Below are 25,884 nucleotides of genomic sequence, written 5' to 3' on the forward strand. Positions count from 1 at the left end.
ACTACCTTCGCATGAGTGAGTCTACCGCCATTGAGTGCATGTACAAGTTTTGCCGAGCCGTGGTGGGAAAGTTTGGCAAATACTACTTGAGAGGGCCAACTGCGGAAGAGACCGCAAGGATCATGGCATAAAATGCTGCCGCGAGGATTTCCGGAATGCTTGGAAGCATCGATTGCATGCACCGGGCATGGAAGAACTCGCCCGTTTTCTTGGCAAGGTATATACAAAGGCCGTCATGGATATTGCGAGTGTGGTGCTTGAAGTCGTGGCCGATTATGACCCGTGGATTTGGCATTCTTTCTTTGGCATGGCGGGATCACACAATAACATCAACATGTTGCAGCGGTCTCCGGTGTTCGACGAGACTAGTGGAAGGGCATGCTCCACCATGCAACTATGAGATCAATGGCCACCAATATACCAAAGGCTATTATCTAGCCGATGGTATATATCCAAAATGGGTCACTTTTGTCAAAACAATCTCGAATCCATCGAGTCCGAAGAATTACCACTTTGCTACACGACAGGGAGGCTTGCAGGAAGGATGTGGAGCGGGCATTTGGTGTGCTTCAAGCGAACTTGCCATTGTCCGGCACCTCGTTCTAAGTCGGTCTCACGACCAAATGTGGGAGGTGATGCAGGCTTGTGTGATCATGCACAACATGATCACGTGTTGGTCCCTATGAGTGTCAAGGCCCTCTTGCGGAGGTTGATCATGAGTTGCCTGCAGATTTTGCTGATTTTCTCGCCATGCACGCAGAGATCCGTGACAGCAATGTGCATGAGCAACTTCAAGCTCGATCTCGTTGAGCATTTGTGGAGGATCAAAGGAAATACTGTGGTACCTTGATGTAGCATCTAGCCCTATTTATTATATTTGATTACTTGTTTTATTGTTTGTTGTAATTTAATTTGAAAACAATCCTCGCAAACATTTTTATTCATATATGCTACATTTGATAAATGATTTATGTGTTAAAAAAAGTAATTTAAATATTTGGGGGCAGCGTTTGGGGGACGCGGCTGGGGAGCGACGTCCCCCAAAAGCGGCACGAACAAAACACGTCCCCAAACGCTCAATCCGGCGCGATTTGGGCGACGCGGCTGGAGATGCTCTAGTATCCTTTTTTGCCTATTGTGATCCTTACATACTGTCTCACCTACCGCCTCCACATGTGCTGTTTCTTTTACCGGGCCTGCTCTGTCTTTTCACACCGTCCCGGATTTTTTTATAGAAAACCTGAAAATAGAAAAATCTACTCCCTCCGTCCTATGGAAAGTGTCGGACCCGCTGTATAAATGTAATTTTACAAAACGCCCCCTTAAAATAACAATTCTTCTCCAATCAAGTCCTTCCACCTTCAAATCAAAATCGCGTCTGTTCCGAAGACGACGAGGCCATCCCTGGCCGTCCCCGGCCGTCCTCCGCCCTCCGTCGTCACCTCTCGCCGTCCGCAGCTCCCTCCGCTCGACTAGGAGCTCCACTTCCTCCTCCTCTCCTCCACTCGACCAGGAGCTCCGCCGGTGGGGCGCACAGGAGGAGCTCCGCCTCCGCTTCCTCCTCCTCTCCTCCGCTCCACCAGGAGCTCCGCCGGTGGGGCGCATAGGAGGAGCTCCGCCTCCTCTTCATCCTCATCCGCTCCAGGCAGAGCTCTGTCTCGCCGAGAGGTTCTGCTGCTGCTCACGATCTCCCTGTGGCGCTTGTTGTGGCCACGATCTCCCTGCGGCGCTGCGTTGCTGGTCCTGCGTTGCGCCGCTGCTCCTCCGCTGCACTGCTGCTCCTATGCTCCCTGGACAAGAACGTCGTCCTCCCATGAACAAGCTCGCCGTCCTCGTCGCTGAACTGTTACCTGAAGAAGATATTGCAGTTCGAACTTCGGTTTCAATTCAAATTTCATAAGATGCTACCATGCCCTTGCTCAGGCTGGAGCTTCATTCAGAGAAGGAATTCTTGGCCACATCTAGTCGTGTACCCACTACCCAGAATGAAATTACTAGCTAGGTGCCAAAAGATGAAAAAGTGTAGCTTGTCAAGATGAAGCAGAAGAGGATTTACCTCCTGGTGTGCAGACCGGCGAGTGCGGTCGGTTTGTCGCGTAAGCCGCATCTTCTTCAGCACATACCTGCAGGAGAAACAGAGCTCCATACCATCAGAATGTGCTAGTGAGCTTCACTTCTTCTCCACCTTGTGCCTCACCAACAGAGCGGAGCCAAATGCTCCTTTCCCAATCTGCTACAAAACCTCATACTGATCCATCGTTGTAGAGTTTGCAGCTCACACGCAGCAAGATATGTTTTGTTTTACTTAACTGTCCTGGAGGGTAATAAAAAGGAAGAAAACTAATCAGTACTTCTGACAAAGAAATGGTGAAGAATGTGGAACAGCAAGTGCATTGAAGTAGCCAGTGACTCTTGGCCAAGAGAGTGAACAAAGCAGTATTATTTTCAGAAGGGGAAAACCGTGAGCTCACCACATGAGAACATAAGAAAACCGTGAGTTCACCACATGATCACTTCACCAGACCGGAATGTCAGCATAGTTTCAGTTGGTTCAGTACCAAATATTCCTCTCTCTTTAAGGTTTCCAGAGATCCTCTGAGTATGGGTGGCATCCATCCACTAAAATACTGCCAAAAGAAACTATGCATGTAAGAAAGCAGGCTACGTTCATCAGTAGAACAAGTAACCAATCTAATGAGGAAGACCACGTACATCAGCTGGTTCAGATAGACTGGCCACTGTAACCTATATCCAATAGTAACTTAATTCTAATTACAAGCATAAAAGAGCTAGGAATTTTCCCCCTTTGCATCATGCTGAAAATCCTTGCAAATAACAAAATAAAACTGTATACACAGGTGTAATAATCACTACAACCTTAAGCAAAGGTATAAGCAGTTCCATAACCACTGATCGAAATTCTGAAGAAACTCTAAATTTCCACACCACGTGATCAGACAGACCCACTCAACCGCATCCAACCCATCCAATCCCCATGAACAAATCCAATACTAGTAGCTTCTTATCGACTATAGTAAGCAACACGTCCCGGATCAACAAGCGTGGGTAGGAGATTGAGGCGCTCACCAGATGGCTGGCCAGGATTGCGCCCTTCTTGAGGAGGAACTTCATGGTCGGGATCGAGGTGCGGATGCGGGTGTCGCAACTTAGCAGGCCTCCTCGCCGGCACTCTCCTCCACTCCCCTGAAGAAGGAGCAGTACCTCAAGCGGGGAAGGGGGCCGATGGCCGCTGCTGCTAGTGAAGTTGAGGTCGCTCCCGTGCATCGGTGGCGACGGTGAAGAACGAGGATTGCGACCTGGGGCTTCTCCTCGCCGTCAGGGAGCACATCGAGCAGCGCTGCTCCCAGATCCATCAAGGTGGCGTGGGAAAGCAAGAGTGTGGCGGTGTATTGGACAGCAAAATCGAACCTTGGGCAGAAAAATCCAAGCTTCGTAGCGCGGGGTAACTAGACGGCGGAAGGGAGCGGCGCGGGGGAGCTAGACGGCCGAGGGGACCAGCGAAGGCGAGCCATATGGCGGCGCTAGACGGCGGAAGAGGAGCAGCGCCGGAGATCTGCGGGCGTGCGAGCGGGGATGCAGCGTGCGAACGGGGCGAGCAGAGCGAGGAAGAAGACAGGAACTGCGCTGTTTGTCGGGAGTTCCTCGAGGGGCTTTCTGCAAAACGGCACGTCCGACACTATCCGCGGGACGGAGGGAGTAGTACCAGTTGAAAATAGAGAGAAGAGAAAATCGTAAAAACTAGCCCAGAAGGCTAGAAGAAGAAGAAAAAAGACCTGTGACAAAACTGTGTTGTGTGTTGTGTTGGCACGCGTCGTATCGCGCCAGCAGTGCTCGGCAACAACCAGCATTACTGCATCGCAGCAGCCCAGAGTGTGCTAGAAGCCTAGAACTCCTCTCGTCTTGCTTGACTTTCTATGGCGATCCAGTCCACGCACGCATCAACACCGTACGACAGCGACCCCGAGCAGAGCCGAGGCGCCCCGCCTCATCTCACCTCTTTCTTCTTTGATCGAGCTTGCTCGCCGTGCAGGCAAGCTCCTCTCTGAATCGGACGAACATTCAGTTTCGTCCTTGAATCGGTTCCCTGCGCCCGATTTCTTCGTATCCGGCAGAGGATTAGCTTCCATCAGGCCATAGGCAGCCAAATGGGGAGGTATTTCCCAGCGGTGGCCGCGGCTATGGTGGTGTTCTTGCTGCTGTCTACGGCTTCACATGGAGGACGGATAGGTATTTTTCGGTTTTGCTACATCACCTCGCATTTGTACTAGATGGATACCTGAATTTGGTTTCAGGTGGCACCATCTGTCATATAGACCTCTTTGATGATATACTGGTGTCCAGTAAAGATGAAATGTCTGCCCTTCTTACTGAAATCCCAAAACTGTTTTTTGTTGGTGATTAGTATTTCTCATTGATTTCATATCTCAGCAACCTTACCAACCAAATGCTCTAATTATCACAGAACCCAATATCAAGAACAGCGAGCAGTCTTTTGTTTTTAACTATACTCTGGCCAAGGCTATCGTGGAATATGCCTCAGCTGTAAGTTACTTTCTCCACATTTTTCTCAGTGTGCCATGAGTTCTAGGTCCCTGTCTAGTGTCTAGCTGTATTATTGTTCGCACATTGCAAATGCTTAGTTCAATGGTAGAATCCCTTTCACTTCGAAAGCTCTTAGATATTGTTAAGCCAAAATTAAGGTTCCCTGAAATTTTCTCATTCGAAGGTGTATATGACGGACCTAACAGCTATGTACACATGGACATGCTCAAGATGCAACGACTTGACTCAAGTAAGATATCTAAGAAATACAGTGTGTAGTGTACTGATCGTGTTTCTTCTATTTGTTGTTTTATTTTGAAGTGCAGTTAACACGAATTTCTCACTGACTGTGTTGTGGGTACCTATTTTGGAAACAGGGCTTTGAGGTTAGATGTATAATTGTGGATGTCGAGAACTGCTTGCAGGTCTGTATGCCACCAGGTTACTAACTTTGCAGATAGCAGTTCCTAGCGCTTTTCCTACAAGTTTTATTATAAGGACTAAAATGTTCATGCGATTAAATAATGTGACAGGCCTTCATCGGTGTTGATCGTAACCTCAATGCTATTATCGTTGCAATCAGGGGAACTCAGGAGAACAGGTTTGGGGATATTTTGGCATAGACTTACTGCTCTTGCATGCTGGTTTTTGTGAAGCTATGAACTTTATTTATATCCCTATCTGTTGACTCCTAAATTATCTCATTCAGTGTGCAGAACTGGATTGAGGACCTGGTATGGAAGCAGGTTTATCTAAACTATCCAAACATGCCCGATGCAAAGGTCTTTGGCATAAACTTGATATATTTACACTCATATTTTATAAGAGTGGGATATGCTCTTGTATTTTATTTTCTGATGAGATTTATGTTCTGGTTAAAGGTTCACACTGGATTTTACTCTGCTTACAATAATACGCTTTTACGTCCAGTCATCACAAATGCTGTTCGCAAGGCAAGGAAATTATACGGAGATATGAGCATAATAGTTACAGGGCATTCAATGGGAGGAGCTATGGCTTCTTTTTGTGCACTTGATCTTGCTGTAAGTGCCCCCGTGATTATGTTCATGGCATAAAGCCCGCCTTTTAATGGACAAGGAAATAGTACTACCTTTCAACATTAAATACTTTTGTGTTTGCTTATTCATGTTCTCTGAAATTCCCCCCTCATTGCAGATTAGCCTTGGAAGTGACGATGTTCATCTCATGACTTTTGGGCAACCGCGTATTGGCAATGCTGTTTTTGCCTCCTACTTCGCAAAAATTGTACCCAACACGATCCGTGTGACGCATGAACATGATATTGTCCCTCATTTGCCACCTTATTTCTCCTTCCTTCGAGACCTAACGTACCACCATTTCCCTAGAGAGGTATGCTCCTGCATAAACCTAGAAACTACTGCTAATCTTTGTCAAAACTCCCCGCATAATCAAAAAATCTTTCTCAAAACTGTCCCATTGTTATGGTTGTTGCTGTTGTGAAGTGTATAAAGTAGATTGCCTAACCCTTTCCATCAGTTCGGACGTTTGGTTTAAGTGGCTAGTGCATGAAGCTTAACATGGTATCAGAGCCCTAGGTCTCGAGTTCAAATCCTGGCTTTCACATGGTTTTTGCAATTAAGCCTAAAAATTGCTGTTGTTCATGGTTTTCGCAATTAAGCCTAAAAATTGCTGTTGTCCCCCTCTTTAGCCACCGCTGATGCCCTGTTTCGGTGTGCTCTTCTTCTTTCACGTGTTGACTTTCTCTTCTCCCGTCACACGCGAGTGGGGGTGTTGTGAAGTGTATAAAGTAGATTGCCTAACCCTTTCCATCAGTTCGGACTTTTGGTTCAAGTGGCTAGTGCATGAAGCTTAACAGTTGCTTTATATTAAACCAAATGCAATCTAGATAATTTTACATGCACGCAGTTAACAGAGTTCAGCCTAACATGTGGTCCTCCCAAAGTGATATAAACAATACATGTGAACATCAGTCACCATGCATTACTATTATGAAATGCAGTAGTTTCCCATCCTATTCTGTCTGTTTTACTAAAAAGAATATGTATTCATTTCTTAAACATCTTGTTCTAAATTGAGTTTGGGAATATTTCGTACTATAAATATGCCTACATCTTGAATCAACATCCAATGTTCATTCAAAAACTTCAGGTGTGGGAACATACTGTTGATGGCAACACAACCTTCCAAGTCTGTGATGAGAGTGGAGAAGATCCGGATTGCTGCAGGTGGGAGCCCGTTCAGCTATCGGGTAGCTTCAATTTGGTTAAATTGTCGTATCTCCTGTTCCATTTCCTAATACCTACTTGGCTGCTTCGTTGTGTCTGCATTTGCAGGAGCGTGTTTGCGTTGTTCCTGAGCGCTTCAGACCATCTGACCTACATGGGTGTCGATATGGGAGCAGACGACTGGAGCACCTGCAGGATCGTCATGGCCCATAGTGTTGAGCAACTCCGATCGTATCTCACGAGCAATATTATCATGTCGAAGAACCCTGTCGATGTCATCTTTGTGGATCATAGTGTCCAGATTGATCTAAGCACTTCCAGCTAGTTACTATTCACACACACAAGCTGCTGTACAGAGTTGCCAGCATAGCTTCATTCTTTTCTTGCTACGTTAGTCGATAGATATGTGGTTCTTTAATTTGGGGCCTGATGCAGAGAGATGTGCAGAGCCTTCAAGTGTGACCTCTTTGGTTCATAGGAAACGTAGGATATGTCGTGGATGCTGAATTCTACAGAAATTAAAAACGCTAGAATCTGTAATATAAAATGTATAGTTCGTGGATGTTGAATTCTACGTAAAACTGAAAATTCAAGAATCTGTGCGGAGTAATATAAAATTTATAGTTGTCAGATTGCTTGTATGTTATAGCTTATATAGCACCTTAGCTACGAGATGAATACAACTTTGCAGATTGGTTCTTCTTCTAAGTATCCGGTGGAGCCATCGGATGCTAGTGAGGACCAGATCCCACTAGTACTTCACACCGGGAACAGCTAGGCTTTGCTGAAATTGTATTTGTGGTTACACTGTATCCTTTGCTGAAATTGTATTTGTGGTTACACAGTATCCTTTGGATTTATCCCCTTTCCGGGAAGACCATCTCACTGTCTCAGCAGTGTGCGATTTCTAAAAACATGCAATAGGAATTCTAGCCCATGGTACCACCACAGCCCCTTTGATTCCGCATCTGGCAAGCGCCAAGCAGGTGGCACCGTCAGCAGGTAGGCTGACAGAGCTGGAGCAGATTCAGAAGGCGTGTAGTAGCAGAGCAGTGGAGGTGTGTAACCAAACATGGAGAACTCCTCCTTACCCTGCCTCTGCTTGGGTGGGAGGAATAAGAAGACACCGCCGGCACCGGCAACGGAATCAGCTATACACGGCGTCGCTGCATTCAGCTTCAAGGAGTTATCGGCAGCGACGAGGAAGTTCAGAAAGGACTACCTCATAGGCAAGGAGAAGGGTCTCTACAAGGCGTATCTTAAAAGTGTGAACCAGGTACGGTGATGATCTATGGAGTCTATCTAACTCTTTGTTTGTCACTTCATATCTTGATCTCTTTTCTGGTACCCTCTTGCGTCGACTGAACCGCGCTACACTAGTAGTAGAAACCCCCCTTCCCAGTTGTACACTTGTACGTGATCGTCCACAGTTGTCCTCCTTCTCCCAGAAAATCGGATCCCGCCGCCGCCGTTGTCCTCCTCCCAGCGTGCCCCATTTAGTTGCCTCCTCGCCCGACGCTCCCACCGCCTCTCCGATCCTCCACCCCGACTCGCCGGGCTCCACTTCCCCTTCCGCCCAGTCCCCGTGTGAACAGAGAGTTCAATTGATGCAAATATCAAGTGGTAGATGATCTGTGGGAATGATTCATTGCCATAGTATGTGAGAAGGCAATGCTTCGTCCTTTTGGTTATACAATTTTATTTTCCCCACAATTAGCATATCTACTACTGCATCATATAGGGATGTGATTTAGTGAAGCCCAGTATGTTTAAGATTACATCATACATGCAGAACTTAGGTTTTTGCAGGTCACCAGTTTTGGAAACACACTTAAGAAATGTTTGAGGCCAAACTTACAGTCGGCTTAAGATGGGCTGCTGGTAGAATTCGTATGTTTAACTTAGGAAAAGTAAGCAAGGGGAGTTTTCCTGATTCTAACTACAACTGAACGAGGCTGTTAGAGATTCTTATCTGAACAATATTTGGTCAATATCATCTTGATATCTCATTATCACTTCTAGATTTGTATTTTGATCTCCTAGGTTCAACATGATCACTTGGTAGATACCTCTGTTAGATACTGCCACTTTGGATTGCAAGTGTAGATGCTCTTGATTATATTACTCCCTCCATCTAAATATAGGTGTATCTCTAACTAAAATACATCTAGACGCATCCGTATTTAGACAAAAATGAGACACATATTTTTAGAGGAGGGTGTACTTTTTTTTTTCCATTTTCTAACATGCTATATTTTCTATACGGTTGACTAAAGTTAAGCGAGAGATCCCAGATGAGTGAATAGGAGAAGATCGATTTGCTGTCCCTAGCAGAGTAATTTGCTCCCTTTTCTAGTATACTAAAAGTAAAATTGGGATATTTAATGCAAACACATTTCTTGGCTATATCACGAACTGTGATTCTGTATGGAGAATGTACATGTTGAACAAGTGAAGTGCAGTGGTTCAAACTTCAAAGCACTGATAGCAAGGTTAGTTCCCTATTCCTCTATTAGGTTCTTAAGTTTCTATCACGCTCAGGGCAAACTTGGTGTGTGGTTGCGGCTGAGGAGTTCCTGCTTGGGCCACGGCTAGCTATACGTCTCTGCAGACGCTGTCGAGTTCAAACTCATCAGTGGCCATGATGTTTGACGTTGCCTTCCTCTCGGCTCTGGCGTCTGTTTCCCCGTCAGACGCTGTCGAGTTCAAACTCATCAGTGGCCATGATGTTTGACGTTGCCTTCCTCTCGGCTCTGGCGTCTGTTTCCCCGTCCTTCGTGCTCTTGCAACAGAAGCAGCACGATGCTTGACAATCTACCGCGATTTTATGACTTCTCATGTACGGAGTATATCTTTGTCATTGTTTTAAGAGCTCCAAACACTTATTCTGCTCTTCCCAATGTTGCAAAGGATGTTTTGGAAATTGCTTTAGTTCAATATAGATATATGAAGTCTGCTTGCAAGCTAAATGAATTCTCAGTACTTAGCGGAAGACTTCAAGATAGTCATAACCTCTTATGTGTGTGTTGAACTGTTGATCAAGATGTTAAAGTTGGCCTATCTCAAATTTGCAAAGTGCATAGATATTTATTTATTCCCCCGTAATATTTGCCAAGATAATTAAATGCACGGGCACCTGACTAGCTACTAGCTAGTAAATACTAAATATTTTGAATTTTCTGATATATCAGGTTGTTGCGATAAAGATTCAGGTGGTTGTTGATAATAGCAGATCAACGGAGCAAGGCAACAGCAGGGAGGAGTTCCTTTCCCATGTACGGATGCTGAGCAGGTTGCGCCACAGAAATGTCGTCGATTTCATTGGCTACTGCGCCGATGACCATCACAGGATCTTGGTCCACGAGTTCATGCCATTGTGCTCTCTCCAAGATCACCTCCACGGTATGCAAAATAAATGTTCAATTTCTGCTCCATGATACGTTGGGTTGCTTGAGTTAACTCGAAACTAGTTAATAAGTGGATCTTGTATGTACATTGTGCTCCTCAGATTCAGATCCTTCTCGAGATAAAGCGGCACGGCTGGACTGGAATTCAAGGATGAAGATTGCCGTCGGTGTAGCCAAAGGACTGGGTTATCTGCACGAGCATCGCGTGGTGTACCGAGGCATGCAATGTTCAAACATCTTGCTTGGAGATGGGTACCACCCAAAGCTGTCCGAACCCGGAATGGCAGAGCTAGAGCTTGGCAGGCCTCAGGTTGACCTCGAAAATACCCAATGTCTCAAAAGGGTGGCATTCGGATATCTTGCCCCTGAGACCACCATAACTGGTTGGCTGTCCATGGAGTCGGACGTGTACAACTTCGGCGTAGTGCTGCTGGTGATGATCACGGGAAGGAGGGCGTTCGATAGCAGCCCGGCCGTCAAGGGGGAGCCACGCCTCGCCGCATGGGTAACTGGCCGATTAATTTGGTGCATCCTGTAATGAGTTTATCAATGACCGCTGTGGTTTTTTGCTGTTGGATATCAGGCCCAGCCATTGTTGGAAGACAGCAGCAAGTTTCCCGGAATGGTAGACCCGGCGTTGGAGGGCCGGTACGCATTGGCAGGATTGAACAGGGCCATGGATCTTGTTTCCACCTGCATCCGCGAACACCCGGCCATGAGACCGTCCATCGGCACCGTCATTGAAGCTCTCACTCACATCGCCGACAGTCCAGCTGAACCACTTGGCACCTCAACCAGCTTGATAGGAGAGAAATGAGCCCGCGACATGCAGATGCATCGATGATGGAGTTGCTTGGTGAGGAAATGTGGAATAATTAGCCAGTTCTTGGCCTGCTTTAGACGGTTCAGCACAATCATGTACAACATACAGAGGTTAATTGGCCAGTATCAATGGATTTTTTTTTCTCTTTTTCCAACTGAGCTAGCCCCATTCCATTACTCACATAATGGAAATAACAAGTCTGTTACAAAGCAAGTGAAAGGAAGAAAGAAAGGGACAGGAAAGAGAGTTGGAAAAAAGAAGGTACTATCAGGAAACCCGCTACGGATGTTCGCCCTCGAACATCCCTACGGGGCAAAAACCTGATAGTAGAATTCCCCCTAACCACGGGCGGAGCGCCTTGGAGGCGAAACTGGGCGATAGCCCCCCCTTCCAAAATACAGTAGTAATTAGGCATGCTATGCAGTAATCATTTCGTGTGCAGTAGTTGGCAGGCTTTTGCGCTTCTGGTAGTCACGCACAGGGGAGCAGCAGAAAGAGCCGTCAGGGCATCTCCAACCGGGCGACCCATCCCGCGCCCGCGCGTCCGGATGGGTCCAGCCGGACAAAAACCCGGCCCGGCCGCGCGGACCCATCCCTAAAACGGATGCCCGCGGCGTCCGGAACGACGCAAACCCGGCCCAAATCTTGGCCGGGTTTGCGTGGCCGCGGACGCGAAAGGCTGGTCGCTCGCGTCCGCCCGCTGTCCGCCCTGGCCCGCGTGTCATAGGCATAAATAATATTTTTCATTAAATAGAACTCATTACAATTTTTTTAGCTACTACTTCTACCCTAAATATGTACGGGGCCGGCGGCTCGCCGGCGACTCCTCGCCGGCTCGCCGTCGGGCCGTGGATTTCACTCGACGCGGGCGGCCCGTGCGCGTGAGGATTCCACTCCGGCTTCCTACGGGCCGGGTGGCGCGTCGGCGGCGGCGGCGGGCGTCGGCGGCGGCGCGGCGGCTTCGCGGGCCTCGGCAGCTTGGACGGAGGGCATCATCCTCCTCCTTTCCGCCCGCGCAGCCCGGGCGCGCTCGCGCTCCGCCTCTCGCGGCGGAACCATCCGCTTCCCGCATAGCTCAAGCTCCCGCAGGTCGGCGCGTTCCACGGCGGTGCGCGCCTCCAAGCGGACGCGGCCGGCGGCTCGGGCCTCGTGGTTGTCCCGCCGCCGGCGCATGCGCTCTTGCCGGCCGCGCTCCACCGAGCGCAGACATCCTCCCGGGCGCGCCGCTCGGCGGCGACGGCATCCGGATGAGGTCACGGGCTGCTCGCATAGCGAGCGGCTCGTTCTTCTGGCCGAGGAGGTCGCCTAAGCGGCGGCGGCCGGCCCGCCAGATGCCCTCGTGCTCCTTCGTCACGCGCGTGAGGTCGGCGAGACGCTCCTCGATGGCGGCGTTGATGTTCGCCATCGCGAGGTCCTCCGCGGCGACGGGCTCCTCCGCGGCGTCCGCCCCTCCTCCACGGCCGCGTACTCGGCCGTCCGCGGTCTCGTGCCGGCCCTCCGCGGCCGCTTCCCCATCTCCGCGTCACCGGCCTTCTTTGCCGCCGCCTCGGCAGCCGACGCGGAGCGCCTCGTCGTCGGCGACCCACCGCGAGTCCGCGCGCTCCTCCTCGTCCGTCCGCGGGAACCCGGCCCGGCGGCGAGGAGAGCTTGGCCCATGTGGACCGAAGGGTGCGCGGCATGGCGCCGGACAAGGTGGAGGGGAAGAGAACGGTGATGCGGTTCGGGTGAGACCGCCGCCGTCTTTATAGCCGGCGGTCCGGCGGGAAACTTGGGCGCGAGCGCGCGCCAATGGCGTTTCGCGCGCGCGGGAACCTTGGTGCGCGCGGGATCTTTCCCGCGCGTTCCACCTCCCGCCATGGCTGTCCCGTCGAGGCCCGCCATGGCGCAGCGCCGCGCAGCGAAGACGAACCACGTGGCGTCTCTTTGGGTCGCCGCGTTGGGCGCCGCGTGCGACCCAAACGGACACGCGGACGCGGGGCGCTGTCCGCGTGTCCGGGCGGCCACGCAAACGGCCCAAAACGGACGGCCCAGCGCGTCCGTTTGGGTCGCCCGGTTGGAGATGCCCTCAGTTCTCGGTATCGACGCAGGTTCATGGATGAATGGTCTCTAGATTGTCATTAACTTTGTGAGGGGATGGGGCCTGATGGATAGTGCCCAATCTAAAAAAGCAGTAGGTATTTTATTGTTTAACCTCAGTTTAGGCCATCGACACATGGTTGATTTTTTTTCTTGCTGGCAATTGGTAGATCGCTCTTGGGTCTGCTCCGTCTATTTTTTAAGTAGAACTTTTACCGGTGGGTCTTAGCCAAGCAAAATATTTTTTCCTCTCTTACTTCTACTTCCTCTATCCGCTAATAAGTATACAATTTGATATTGACTTAACTAAATAAAAAAATTTGATCAACTTTACATAAATGTATTAAAGTATGTGACACCAAATTAGTATATTATGAATATATTTCGTGATACTAACTAAGTGTCGAGAATATTATCATTTTTCTTAGAAATTAGTCAAATGTAATATAGTTTAGCTTAGGACAAAAGCTAAAGATACATTTATGCTTGAACTGATGAAGTATGTAAATTCCTAAAAAAAACAAGTGCATTTTGAAGATTAAAAATCATCTCTTGATGTTAGAATGAAATTACAGCAAAATTTACACGAATAGTTGATTTGGTAGTACTTCAAAAGATTTTTTTGGCCCCCCCTCTGCTTTTGGTCACGCTCCGCCACTGCCCCTAACCAAGTTCATATTACATGGAAAACCCAGTTCATAAAATCTCACAACCTATAAAAACGAACATCATTCATCCCGCAGTCAGAAGCACACAGTTGATCCTGCCAGACCTTCCAGCAGCAGAAGCCTTCGACCTTGTACCAGCCACCTCTGACATCTTCTTCATGATTTGATCAGCATCAGCACAAATAGCCTTCTTCTCCCCAGCATTGTTGAGACCTGCCCAATGTTTTAGAAACGAGCACACAGTGAAGAAAATAGTAAGAGGGAAAAAGTGTAGTGGAGCACATGCTCCTTGGTCACACGTATCGCCGTCGTTGGTGCTTTTTTGAGATACGAGAAATTATTTCACGTGTGCAGGTGTTTAGCAGGTGCAGCGGTGTCTCTTAACCTCAGGCTCCTGTAGCATAAGTTGACCTTTCTAGTTGTTTGTCTCATACTGTCCATACACAGCTGACTGCCCTGGCATTGCACACCTCTTGAGGCTCTTTTACAGTACCCCTAAACTAATAGAGGCCATCCATTTTAGCCGATCCAGCGGCTAAGGAGCATTGGTACTCCACAATGAGGACATACAGTACCAACTCATTTTTTCTCGCGAACTCGCGGAGTACCCACAGCGAAGGGTCAAAAAGTAATTTCTCATAGTAGCTTCCTCCCGGTAGGGGCATTGCCATGTATATTTGTTTGTGTGAGGGTGCTTTTTTGCATTCGGTATCCAGTTCGTCCCAATCGAATCGTGGCGGCGTAATGGAGGAGGAGCCGATAGGGGAGGGGGTGAAGCGCGGCGCGGCCGTGGCGTGCATCCCGCCGACGGATGCGCGCAGGAGGAGGTGGCCGGGTAGGGAGACGAGGCGCTGCCCAGGCGTGGCGTCTAGGGCCCCGATGGATGCGCGCAGGATTAGCCGGCCGGGGAGGTGGGCGAGGCCACGCACGGCTGTGGTGTCCAGCGGTCGGCTCCCTGCGACGGTGAGTTGGGGCAAAGATAGGAGATTAGCAGTCCGGGAAGGTGGGCGAGACGCCGCGCGGCCGTGGCGTCCTGTCGTCGGCTCCCTGCGGCGGCGAGATGGGGCCAAGGTAGGAGATTAGCCAGCTGGGGAGTTGGGCGCGGCTTCTGCTCGACCGGATGGACGCGATAGCTGAGGAGGACCAACAGGACGAGGATAAGACGCTCGAGGAGGTGGCCGGAGGAGGACGGCATGCAGGGAGAAAGGAAAGCAGAACGCCGCCCACGGCTCCGTCGACCTCTCTCTTGGCTACTCCACGCTGTCCCCAACTCATAAGGTATGAAACCGCAATGATCACTACTGCACATGTCGGCGCATGCTGTTCTTGTTCATCTTTTTTGTACTGGATGTTTCGTTGTCCTGTGTTTATATTTTTTTTTGGAAGGGCACCAAAAGTTTTGCCTACAATGGTGTTTAATAATGTGATGGAACTTGGACATCTCATCAGTACAATTTGTTCGAGATATTAGTGGAAATGTTTCAGGGGCAGTTCATACTTCTGGCTGGACCTGCGGGTAGGCAGGGAAGGAGCTTGATGAATTCGTATTGTAGTTGTCTGACTGCGACATTGCATTTCTACAGTTTAAACTGGCTTGTGAGCTTGATGGTGCATGCCATTTCTTAGCATTATATTTTTCCTGTTCGTGATTGCAAACATTTGTAGTCAGCACAATCTAGCAAACCATGACTTCAGCCCTCACATTTCTCCTTTCTTGTGCTTTTGCAGGCAAGGCAAATGGGTCCCCGGAAGCAGCTACACGGACTGCACTTGCTAGCTCCCAGACAAGGTGGTAATCGTAAGCCTAGCTTCACATGTCAAGTTCTACTAAAAACTTGTGCTTTCTAGCTTGGAGCATGCAACTGTTGATGTCTCTGATTCTTTATTCTTCCCATCCATCTTGTGAACTTTTTTGAAATTGAACTAAAAAAAGCTACCAAGGAAACCAGTGCTAACATATCAGAAAATACTTGCTGATTTTATGCAATGTCACACAGTTTGAAAGTAGACGGTACATCCCGGCCTAACCGTGCAGTCAATTTTCTATGCATGAGTAAGATTAAGGGGAAAATAAATTGGCTGCATGTGAATGTTTGAAGTACCACGGAATAAAGCGGATACATAGTATCTGTGAACAATTTACGAACAACACTGAAAATGGTAACCACTCAATTTGTTTTTTATCATTCAACATTTTCTGAGAGCTTCTATAAATTTAAAGGTTTATTCTGGGAATTCGTCGGATGTGTTATGTTAGCAGTAGAATCCCTTGAACGTTGCACTAGCACAACCATATCGACGGCTGACCATTTATCAAGTAGTACACATAGTACACAGATATGTAAAAGAGCTGCAAATAAAAATTCACTCTTAAACCACCTCTTGAACTTAATGATAATGTCATATAACAATTCAACTTGAATATGAGCTTATTGCGTAAAAGTTAATCATGAACTAATTTTTATGGACTATCAGGACACATGGTTGAAGTAAACTGCTTTGCTAGTCTTCACCACTCAAAGTCCTGGAAACATGTTCTGTCCTCGTGCGAGAAGATCGTCGAGCAGGCACTGCGTTTGCGTCTGGTTTTTTTTGACATTTCTTACTTTGACCTTGTTCTTCATAGTGTAGAGCATGTCGCATGGTAGTTGCTTCCTATAAACGTCTTCATGTTTCTGCATATGAATGAATGGTCCAAGTTAAAATGAATCCATGGATGAAATTTTTAATTGCATCTACTACACTGAAAACTACGAACGTCTGTGCTAACATGCAATGTGCCAGAGGTGATATTTTTCTGTATTCATATACAATATTCAGCAATATTCTCTTGAATTGCATTTCACTCACTTTTCTCTGGTTTGATGTGTCTAATGTGTGCAGGGTTGTAGTTTGTCAATCCGTGAGGACCTCAACAAGTATGCTGAACAGACGGTTAACTACTGTGCCACGGCTTCAAACAGTAGTCTGCATGATTCATTGGTTTCATCGGTGAACCTTGTGAACAAGAAGGAACATCAACTTCTACAACTGGAGAACAAGCTGGACTATGTATGTTCACAATGGTCAGAGTACAAAGGGAAGCACATATCTCATGATAAAAGACTTGAAGACAGAAACTGCAAATCTAGGAAATACCGTACACTTTTATGGTTCAGGCTAATATTGTATGTAACTAGATTACTGATTCCCACCCTCTAGTGTAAAGGTTATATATGGTGTAATCCGGTCTTTCATTCTATAACTAAATTCAGATTCATCATAATATGAAGGTTACACACAGGGATTTCATAATCGCAACTCTTGTTTCACTCTCTGTAGCCTCTTCGTTTGTCAATAGCACTGAACTATGGCAGTCATGCAGAAACTGAATTACAAATATGATCAGTACAAACAGACCAACAAGGTCAATGGCTCTCAATATTTCTGAACTAGCAGTAGCACATAAGCAGTATTGTCCTTACATAAAGCAATCACTAGAGGAAATAGAATGTGTAACCAAACTTCGGTACATATAGGAAAGCTAAACCATTTTCTATATCATTATCTTCTACTATTCTTTGCTTTGGCCGACTATTCCAAGGAGAAACATCTCATATTCTCCATCATGTGCACCAAAACTGAATTACAGATAAATATTTCCGGTATGCATCTGTAAATGAAAGAACCTCTCTTCAGGCATAACAGATACTTGAACTCATAAATTAAAACATCATGCTATTGGTTCATGTCTATTTTTCTAACATCAAACTGCCTTTTTCAGCAATCAGTTTGTTCAAAAATCAAAACCATCTATAACCAACCCTGCTTGTAGGTGAAAAGATGAATCTGTACTAAGTTTAGTTCTGCACACAGCTATTCAATAGGCTGTATGTTCATAACTTCAAATCTGGGAAAATAAACTACTACTGCATGGCCCCTACTCATGTACTGCTAGTAATGATGCGCAAGTACACAGCCAAACGGCCTTCTACTAGGCAGAGATCGATCAGGGAGGCCACGCGCCTTGGGGGACGATGGCCGGAGGCGTCCAACAAAGGCAGCGAGCCAACCAACAATCGGGGCGGACCATCGACCATGACGCCGGAGACGGCGGCGCGAGCCAACCAACGAGCCAGCCAACGAGGGAAAATTCGGTGGCGGCGATCGGAACAGTGGCGAGGGCGGACGGCGCAGCGAATCAATCCCTATCGAGTGCTACTGGATTCTATCGGGAATCAAGATAGAGGTTTAAATTGCAAATTGGTGCTAATTGGTGCAAAGTGCTCTTTTGGCACTTAAAAGAAGGGGATATTATGGCTGGTCCTCCATCACGGACGGTCAGATTGGTGTGGTACTCCACCCAGAAGTTTTAGAGTACAGGGTACCGTAAAAGTTGCCTTATGATAAATTCAACTGGTCTTTTCTCCATCAGACACTTGGGATGAAAGGTTTTTCACCGGAGTGGAGAGCGTTGATCGATAATTTTGTGTATGGAGAAAGTGTAGCGATTCGTGTTAATGGTGATACGGGACGCTTCGTGTCTAGACACGAAAAGGTTTACGCCAAGGCGACCCTCTATCACCACTTTTATTTAACATTATGGCGGATATGCTCGCTATATTGATCGAACGAGCAAAATCTGATGGTCAAATTGAAGGAGTGATCCCACATCTTGTAGATGGTGGTTTATCAATCCTTCAATACACGATGATACAATTTTATTTATGGAACATGATCTCGATAAAGCTTGAAATTTAAAGTTGATTTTGGCTGCTTTTGAGCATTTATCGGGACTCAAAATAAACTTCCATAAAAGTGAATTGTTCGGTTTTGGCGACGCTCATGGCTCAGTCGCCGAATATTATGAACTGTTTGGCTGTGGACAAGGCCAGTTTCCTATCAACTATCTGGGCATCCCGATTCATTATCGGAGATTAACGATGCCTGAGTGAAAACTAGTCGAGGAAAGACTTCAGAAGATACTTAGTAGTTGGAAAGGTGAAATGCTATCCCTTAGAGGAATATTGGTTCTCATTAATTCAGTACTCACCAATATGGTGTTGTATATGATATCCTTCTTCATTTTGACAAAAGGTGTATTACACAAGCTCGATTATTATAGATCGAGATTTTTTTGGCAAGGAGATAGTGAAAAAAAGAAATATCGACTGGTCAAGTGGTCTGTCGTATGCCGACCTAAAGATATGGGTGGGCTGTTTAAACTACTAACCGAAGAAGGCGTATGGCAGACCATGGTTAGAAGAAAGTACATCGGTGACAAAGCGTTATCCCAGATCCTTTGGAAACCGGGAGACTCGCATTTCTGGGCTGACCTAATGGCAACGAAGAAATTTTTCTTCAGATATGGTACTTTCATTATTAAGGATGGATCGCAGATACGGTTCTGGGAGGATACATGACGTTTAGACAAGATTTATCGGTCCGAGACTTCTTGCATGAAATGCCTTACTGTTGCGTTTGGAATCCATCCAGCTGAAGGGCAAGATGAATTTCGTTGGAACTTACAATCCAATGAAAAATTCTATGTAAGTTCATTGTATAATGCCATTATTCAACCGAAAATACCAGTTGATAAAAACAAGAAGATTTGGAAGATGAAGATACCGCTCAAAATTAAGATTTTTGGCTGGTATTTGCGTCGAGGAGTAATCCTAACCAAAGATAATCTTGTGAAACGTAATTGGTATGGGAGTACGCAGTGTGTTTTTTGTCAACACAATGAGACAATTAAACACTTGTTCTTCCAATGTCGCTTTTCCAGATCTATATGGTCATGCATCCAAATAGCTTCTGATCTGTATCCCCCGACTAGTGTGGCCAACATCTTCGATAATTGGCTTCATGGGATCGATCACAAATTTATAACGTTTATTAGGGTGGGAGCGCTTGCCATTATTTGGTCGCTATAACCGTGTAGAAATGATAAAGTTTTTAATGACAAGAATTGTTCTCTCTCGCAGGTTATCTACAGATGTATCGTCACTCTCCGTTCGTGGACTGCGCTGCAGAAGGTGGAGAACTACGACCTGTTTACGGAGGTATGTACACGGTTGGACGACACGGCGAGGGATACCTTTTCCCTACATGGGTGGCAGCATAATCTACGGATTGAGTCTCCGCCTTCACCTTAGGCGTTTTACATTTGCTCATGTCTGATATGTAATTCGCCTTTTTTTTAGCACTCTAGACTTTTGAGACTTTTTAAACGGCTGTGTGTATCTTAGCTATGCAGAGGTCGGGCGCAATTGCTTTTTATGAGTAATAAAACACCCATATAAAAAAATTACTCACACAATAGAAATAACAAGTCTGTTACAAAGCAAGTGAAAGGAGGAAAGAAAGGGGCATGAAAGAAAGTTGGAAAAAAGAAGGTACTATCAGGAAACCCGCTACGGATGTTCGCCATACGGGGCAAAAACCTGATAGTAGAATTCCCCCTAACCAAGTTCATATTACATGGAAAACCGAGTTCATAAAATCTCACAACCTATAAAAACGAACATCATTCATCCCGCAGCCGAAGCGCATGCTTGATCCTGCCAGACCTTCCAGCAAGCCTTCGACCTTGTACCAGCCACCTCTGACACCTTCTTCATGATTTGATCAGCATCAGCACAAATAGCCTTCTTCTCCTTAGCATTGTTGAGACCTGCCCAATGTTTTAGAAACGAGCACACAGTGAAGAAAATAGTAAGAGGGAAAAAGTGTAGTGGAGCACATGCTCCTTGGTCACGCGTATCGCCGTCGTTGGTGCTTTTCTGAGATACGAGAAATTATTTCACGTGTGCAGGTGTTTAGCAGGTGCAGCGGTGTCTCTCACTAGTAGAAAAAGGGGCAATAGGCCCGGTCCATTTGGGCCTTCAGTCCCGGTTCCCAAACCGGGACCACTTGGGCGGGATTAAAGGGGTACCCTTTAGTCCCGGTTCAAAGTTGAACCGGGCCTAAAGGCCTCGACACGTGGTGCGGCCAGGGAGCTCGCGGTGCAAGGCCTTTGGTCCCGGTTCGTGGTACGAACCGGGCCTAGGTTCCTCTGCCGCGGCAGCAGAATTGCTATTTCTCCGCCGCGGCACAGGTTTAGGCTGTACCAGCGTGCTCTGCCGCGGCAGAGAAACAGGGCGTTTCTCTGCCGCGGCAGAGTTTCAGCAATGCATATATATCATTCAAGAAACCACAAAAATCGTCATGAATATATATATAGACATCGTCAACAGCAGTACACGTAATGCATGCATATTTACAATACAACATCTCCTCGATGAATTTCCTCCGCCGTCACGATCCGCCGATAGTGCTCTCCACTCTGGGTAAGGGCCTCGGTAATAAAGAATCCCGCGATTTCCTCTTGAATTGCTTTTATTTGATCCTCCGTTATGAGAGTGTTCCCGTAGGCGTGTCATCTGTATTTAAAAAGGGAGATCAATATATGAATGGAACTCAATACAATAGATGGTACTAATTAAGATTAATTGTGAAATTTTGTTATCGTACACGAGTGTGGTGTATACGGGCATCCCCACCCTTGGGACAGGCCATGTCACGCATGAAGGTGCGTACGTAGTATCCACATAATTTATTCCCTGGTTCCCGCCTCATACACTTTACGAAAAATAGTTCGATCAAACTAATAATCAAGCATCGTATTGAAAGTAAATATCATATATAAAGTTTCACGGACATAGCTATATATATAGTACTACTTACAGTGGTAATCTTCAAATGTAAGCTCCGGTTTCCATTTACCCGAACAGTATTGATGAACCGTTTCCAAGCCCTGCCCGGCAAAAAATAATGAGTAAATGAGTAATTGATTAGTTGATGATATCTTCGAATTAGAACAGTATGAAGATGCCAATACGAAATTGATTGAAACTACCTCCGGAGGATGGCAGCCATGTCCGCCCATTCCGCATATTCTTTACGTTTCGAGTCCATGACTTTTACAACTCCAAGGGGAAGATCAATGATTAGGAGAATAAAGTGGAATCTGCACAAGCATAGCTCAATGATTACGAGAATAAAGTGGAAGGTGCACAAGCATAATGTATGTTATATATAACACTCACTTGAAGTTGTAGGGAAAGAATATATCCTCTTTGTCTCGCTTGCTTCTCTAAAAACATTACGATGTTGTCCTCTCGTGTCCTTGGGGTACCGTCGAACCGTAACTTCATGAACTCGTGTTTGGGTCTATGAACCCCAGCGGTAGGAGCTTGCCTCTTTTGTATTCCAGCTTCTTCATTCTGCATAATTAAATGTATAGCGTACACAAAGAATATAATGAGGATAATTGTTAGTGCAAATGAATGAGCTACAAACTTAATTACGCAAATAAATCACTTACATGCAGTAGCAACTGATGACAGCTTTGTCGAGGGCGTCTTGATTGAATAACCGAAACAGCTTCTTCTAACTCAAGGTTTATCTCGTCTTCCCCCGGAAGTAATGCTCATCTCTAAGATACACCGTGAGGTAGCTTTCACATCTTCGACAGAGCTTTCAGGTACCATTCATGCAACCTTCGCATCTGAGTCCCTAGACGCGCGAGCTCGCCAGGTTTGACGAGATCTTATCCGTATCTATACTTGTTTACCACTTGAGCCGTTGGATAGTAATCTTCGTACTCAACTGATGCTCCCTGAGCTCTAGCCGCCCGTTCGATCATCGATGCCGTCTCGGATCATGATATGGCTCCACGATGAAGTGGGGTGCGGCCTGAATGTCCTGCTGTCCAAGCTGGGCGACTTTTTTTTGCTTCTTTGCTCGCTCTAGAGGACTGTCCAAGAGAGCGGTCATAATCAGCTCTCATCTCATGTCTCTTCATTCTCGTCTTGGCAAAGTGCTTCACTGTCTGCGGTCGAATAAACATCTTCTTCGGCGCAAGAAACGCCTTTTGCTCTTCAGTCTGCTCATGTGGTAACAACTCTGGAGTCTGTGCCCTCATTGGAGTTGATGATCTCTTCGGAGCCGTAGGAGGTGCCGCGGACAGCTTCCTCTTTTGCTTAAGTGGAGGCGGCGGAGTCTCCCGACGAGGAGGAGGAGGCGGCGGAGTATTTTCACGCGGAGCAGACCGGTCATGGATAGGGGAATCATCATCGCGCACGAGGAGAATCATCACGCGGAGGAGACTCGCACAAGTGACGGAGGAGGCGGAGGTGGCATGCTTGTTGGCTTCTCACCTCGGAAACACAATGTTCTCCTTCCGCCATTGCACGGTGGTTCTACGGGCTTCTCCCAGCTCTTTGATTTCCCCATCTTCACCTGCAGTGGTGCTCAAGCACCAACCCCTCATAATCTCTCAACACTTCATCCACCATCACAACAAACAAAGTCGTCTTGGACCGAACGGCAATGGTAAGACCTTGTAGGTAAGAGGATGCCGACCGCCGCCTTGAAGGATAGGTTGAAAACTTTAACATGCAGCTCACAAGGACGGCTCTCAGTGAGATCATCCACGGGGGGTAGCGAGGAGGCTCGACCACCTGGTCATCATCATCATCATTATCCACCCGCCGAGAGGAAGCCACGCTGCTTTTCCGGTGTGGTTGAGATTGCAGCGGGCGAGGGCATTGAGCAATGCAGGATCTACAACCTGCCCCCGAGCCATCCGAGATGTAAGTACTTGGGTTACCATGGTTAATTGGGCTTTCATGGTGCTCATACCCTCCTCTAAGTTAGCCAGCGGTCTGTTTCCTCTTGCCTTCCTCCTCTCATGGCTTTTATCGTGAAATCTCTTCCTTTCCGCAGAAAGCCATACTTCCACGGAACGGAGCCTTCCGTGCCTCGTGTTCGTCCGCCGTGTTCTTTGTTCCCAAGGGCGCGTGTCAGCTCATCGTTCTCTCTTTCGGGCCGGAACAACCCCGCCTCCACGTCCCTATGTGCTCTTTCCAGGGCATCAATGGGAACCTTCGGATGAGCTTTCTTATAGATGCACTTCCCCGTTTCTCGGATCCAACGTTCCCCCAATCCCGTAGAACCACTCCTTGCACCGTTCGATCCAACCGTGTGTCCCTAATCTGATCCCTTTATCGGTCGGCTCCGCCTCAGCCTGCTTGCCACTTAGGACGGTTAGCCCCGTATCCACCCGGGACCCAGAATTTGGTGATATAGCTTCAACGCAGCATTTGCCTTATTTATTTCCGACCTTCTCTTAAATTCTTCCGACTCCGTGCCGTACTTCACGAATTCTTCCCGGTGATTTTTTACCTTCTCATTGTCCGGAGTCTTCTTTATCTTGATAAGGCGGCGCAATCTTTTCTTGTGGCTCTTGAATAGTTCGGCCATCTTCTTCTTGCCAAACTCGCGGAGGGCCTGCTCCATCTTGGCCTTTTCAGCGTCACCCCCTCTTCGGGTACTATGTTGAAATGTGACATGAGCTTGTCCATAATGCTGTTTTTGGCTACATCATCGATATAAAGACCTTGACCTTCTTCCTCTCGCAGACAAAGCACTAGTCCCTTCGGCTTGTGCCATTCTCGAACGGTGATCGGGACGTGGTCCCTAACAAGCACTCCGCATTGAGCTATAAATGCCTTTGCACCTTTCTCCGGAGCAATCGGTTTACCATCCTTTTCGATGTGGGTGATGTCGTGCCTAACACCGTCATCCAACTTTTGGCCGGGCCTCGCTTCCTCGACTTTACGTAAGAAGTGCTCGATCCGGAGGGCTAAAAAAGAAATAATTCATAGTCAGTACAATTTAATTAGTTAATGCATCTAGTCGATCAACAGCGGCTTAATTAGTTTATATACCTCGGTGATAACTACAGCTCGGGAGCCATTATGATGATCTTGTTCCTCACCGGCGCCACTAGGATCTTCTTCCTCAATATTCTCCGCTCCCTCACCGGAGTCATTCAAATAAGTTGCGGTGACATCGTCACCGCCATCATCCGGAATAACGTCGTCGTCGCGATCATCCAGAGTACCGTTTGCTATGAGGTTCTCCATGAAATTTTCTTGAAATTCATCTCTCGTCCATGCTTTCTACAACGACCTCGCAAGCTATACATAGGAACCATCATATGATCAAATTAAGGATAATGCGTAAAACTGAAAATGGAGTTACATATGTAGTTCTTAACTAAGGATCGATAATATAGTGCTGAAAGCATATAGTGCAGTTACATGCATACATAGATCGGGTTCATGTTTATTTAACCCTAATACATATCAATCACTACTACAACCACTCAACCGCGCAGACCGGGTCCTAGAGGGCGCCGACCGGGTCCCGAGCCGCGCCGGGTGTACCCCCAAAGCCACGGAACAACAACGGGAGCATAGCTAACATGAGATCCCCGCATAACGCTCCATCCGGTCCTATACATGTTGTCTAACGCGTACATGTAACGGCGAACGTGCTGGTCCTCCGCTCAATGCGCTGAGCTACCTCCTCCGGCGGGGCCGGCTCCCTCTGAAACGACCGTGGCCCATAAGACCTCCACCAAAGAATATCCGGGTCGACAACGGGACCCGGATTCCGCACCAAGGTGCGCGACCCGGAAGCTAAGACCTCCCAGTGCCACCCCGGCGGAGCCCAGTCCCGGACCTCCCCCATCTGCTCCATCTCCTCTAGAAGAGTCAGACCACGGCGCGGCGGCTGTCGCGGCATCGTAGCTACGAAAACAAATCATATATATATGACCAACGTTAACATAAATTAAAAAATAAATTCACTACTTAGTTGGCGCCGGCACTACCGTTTGAGGGGCGCCGGCACTACATACTTTATTTTGGGCCGGGGGCGCGGTGGCACTACATACTTACTAACTAACACTAACACTAACTAACTAATTTTTCACTAACACTAACACTAACTTTTTCACTAACACTAACACTAACAAACTAACTAATTTTTTATCTAACACTAACACTAACAAACTAATTTTTTCACTAACAAAAAAACTAACACTAACACTAGCAAACTAACACTAACACTAACACTAACAAACTAACTATTTTTTTATCTAACTACACTAACTTTTTCACTAACACTAACACTAACAAACTAACTAATTTTTTATCTAACACTAACACTAATTTTTTATCTAACACTAACACTAACAAACTAATTAACTAATTTTTTATCTAACACTAACACTAACAAACTAACTAATG

General features: G+C 47.0%; 1 protein-coding gene and 2 long non-coding RNA genes across 3 annotated transcripts; 2 read left to right on the top strand and 1 right to left on the bottom strand.

Annotated features, from left to right (window-relative positions):
- Nucleotides 1-1,273: 1,273 nt before the first annotated feature.
- Nucleotides 1,274-3,653, bottom strand: LOC124680865. The gene is made up of 4 exons (XR_006995608.1): nucleotides 3,088-3,653; nucleotides 2,472-2,627; nucleotides 2,057-2,314; nucleotides 1,274-1,850 (listed from the first exon to the last, which is right to left on the bottom strand). It is a non-coding gene; the product is annotated as an uncharacterized LOC124680865 (long non-coding RNA).
- Nucleotides 3,654-3,916: 263 nt separating this feature from the next.
- On the top strand, nucleotides 3,917-7,427 carry LOC124680862 (lipase-like). The gene is made up of 10 exons (XM_047215898.1): nucleotides 3,917-4,248; nucleotides 4,484-4,563; nucleotides 4,748-4,813; nucleotides 4,941-4,988; nucleotides 5,097-5,164; nucleotides 5,273-5,345; nucleotides 5,445-5,606; nucleotides 5,740-5,934; nucleotides 6,715-6,791; nucleotides 6,900-7,427. Exons 1-10 carry the CDS (start codon nucleotides 4,167-4,169, stop codon nucleotides 7,114-7,116), a joined length of 1,068 nt encoding a protein of 355 aa, XP_047071854.1. The 5' UTR covers nucleotides 3,917-4,166; the 3' UTR covers nucleotides 7,117-7,427.
- Nucleotides 7,428-14,816: 7,389 nt separating this feature from the next.
- Nucleotides 14,817-17,065, top strand: LOC124680863. The gene is made up of 3 exons (XR_006995607.1): nucleotides 14,817-15,043; nucleotides 15,494-15,554; nucleotides 16,649-17,065. It is a non-coding gene; the product is annotated as an uncharacterized LOC124680863 (long non-coding RNA).
- Nucleotides 17,066-25,884: the final 8,819 nt, after the last annotated feature.

Source organism: Lolium rigidum, unplaced genomic scaffold (genome assembly GCF_022539505.1).
Source record: "Lolium rigidum isolate FL_2022 unplaced genomic scaffold, APGP_CSIRO_Lrig_0.1 contig_30023_1, whole genome shotgun sequence".
In the NCBI taxonomy this organism is placed as follows: domain Eukaryota; kingdom Viridiplantae; phylum Streptophyta; class Magnoliopsida; order Poales; family Poaceae; genus Lolium; species Lolium rigidum.

Coding starts and splice junctions, on each gene's coding strand:
- LOC124680862 (XM_047215898.1), top strand. CDS start 4,167: ATGGGGAGGTATTTCCCAGCGGTGGCCGCGGCTATGGTGGTGTTCTTG. Junction 4,564..4,747: donor TCGTGGAATATGCCTCAGCT/GTAAGTTACTTT, acceptor TCTCATTCGAAG/GTGTATATGACGGACCTAAC. Junction 6,792..6,899: donor GAAGATCCGGATTGCTGCAG/GTGGGAGCCCGT, acceptor CTGCATTTGCAG/GAGCGTGTTTGCGTTGTTCC.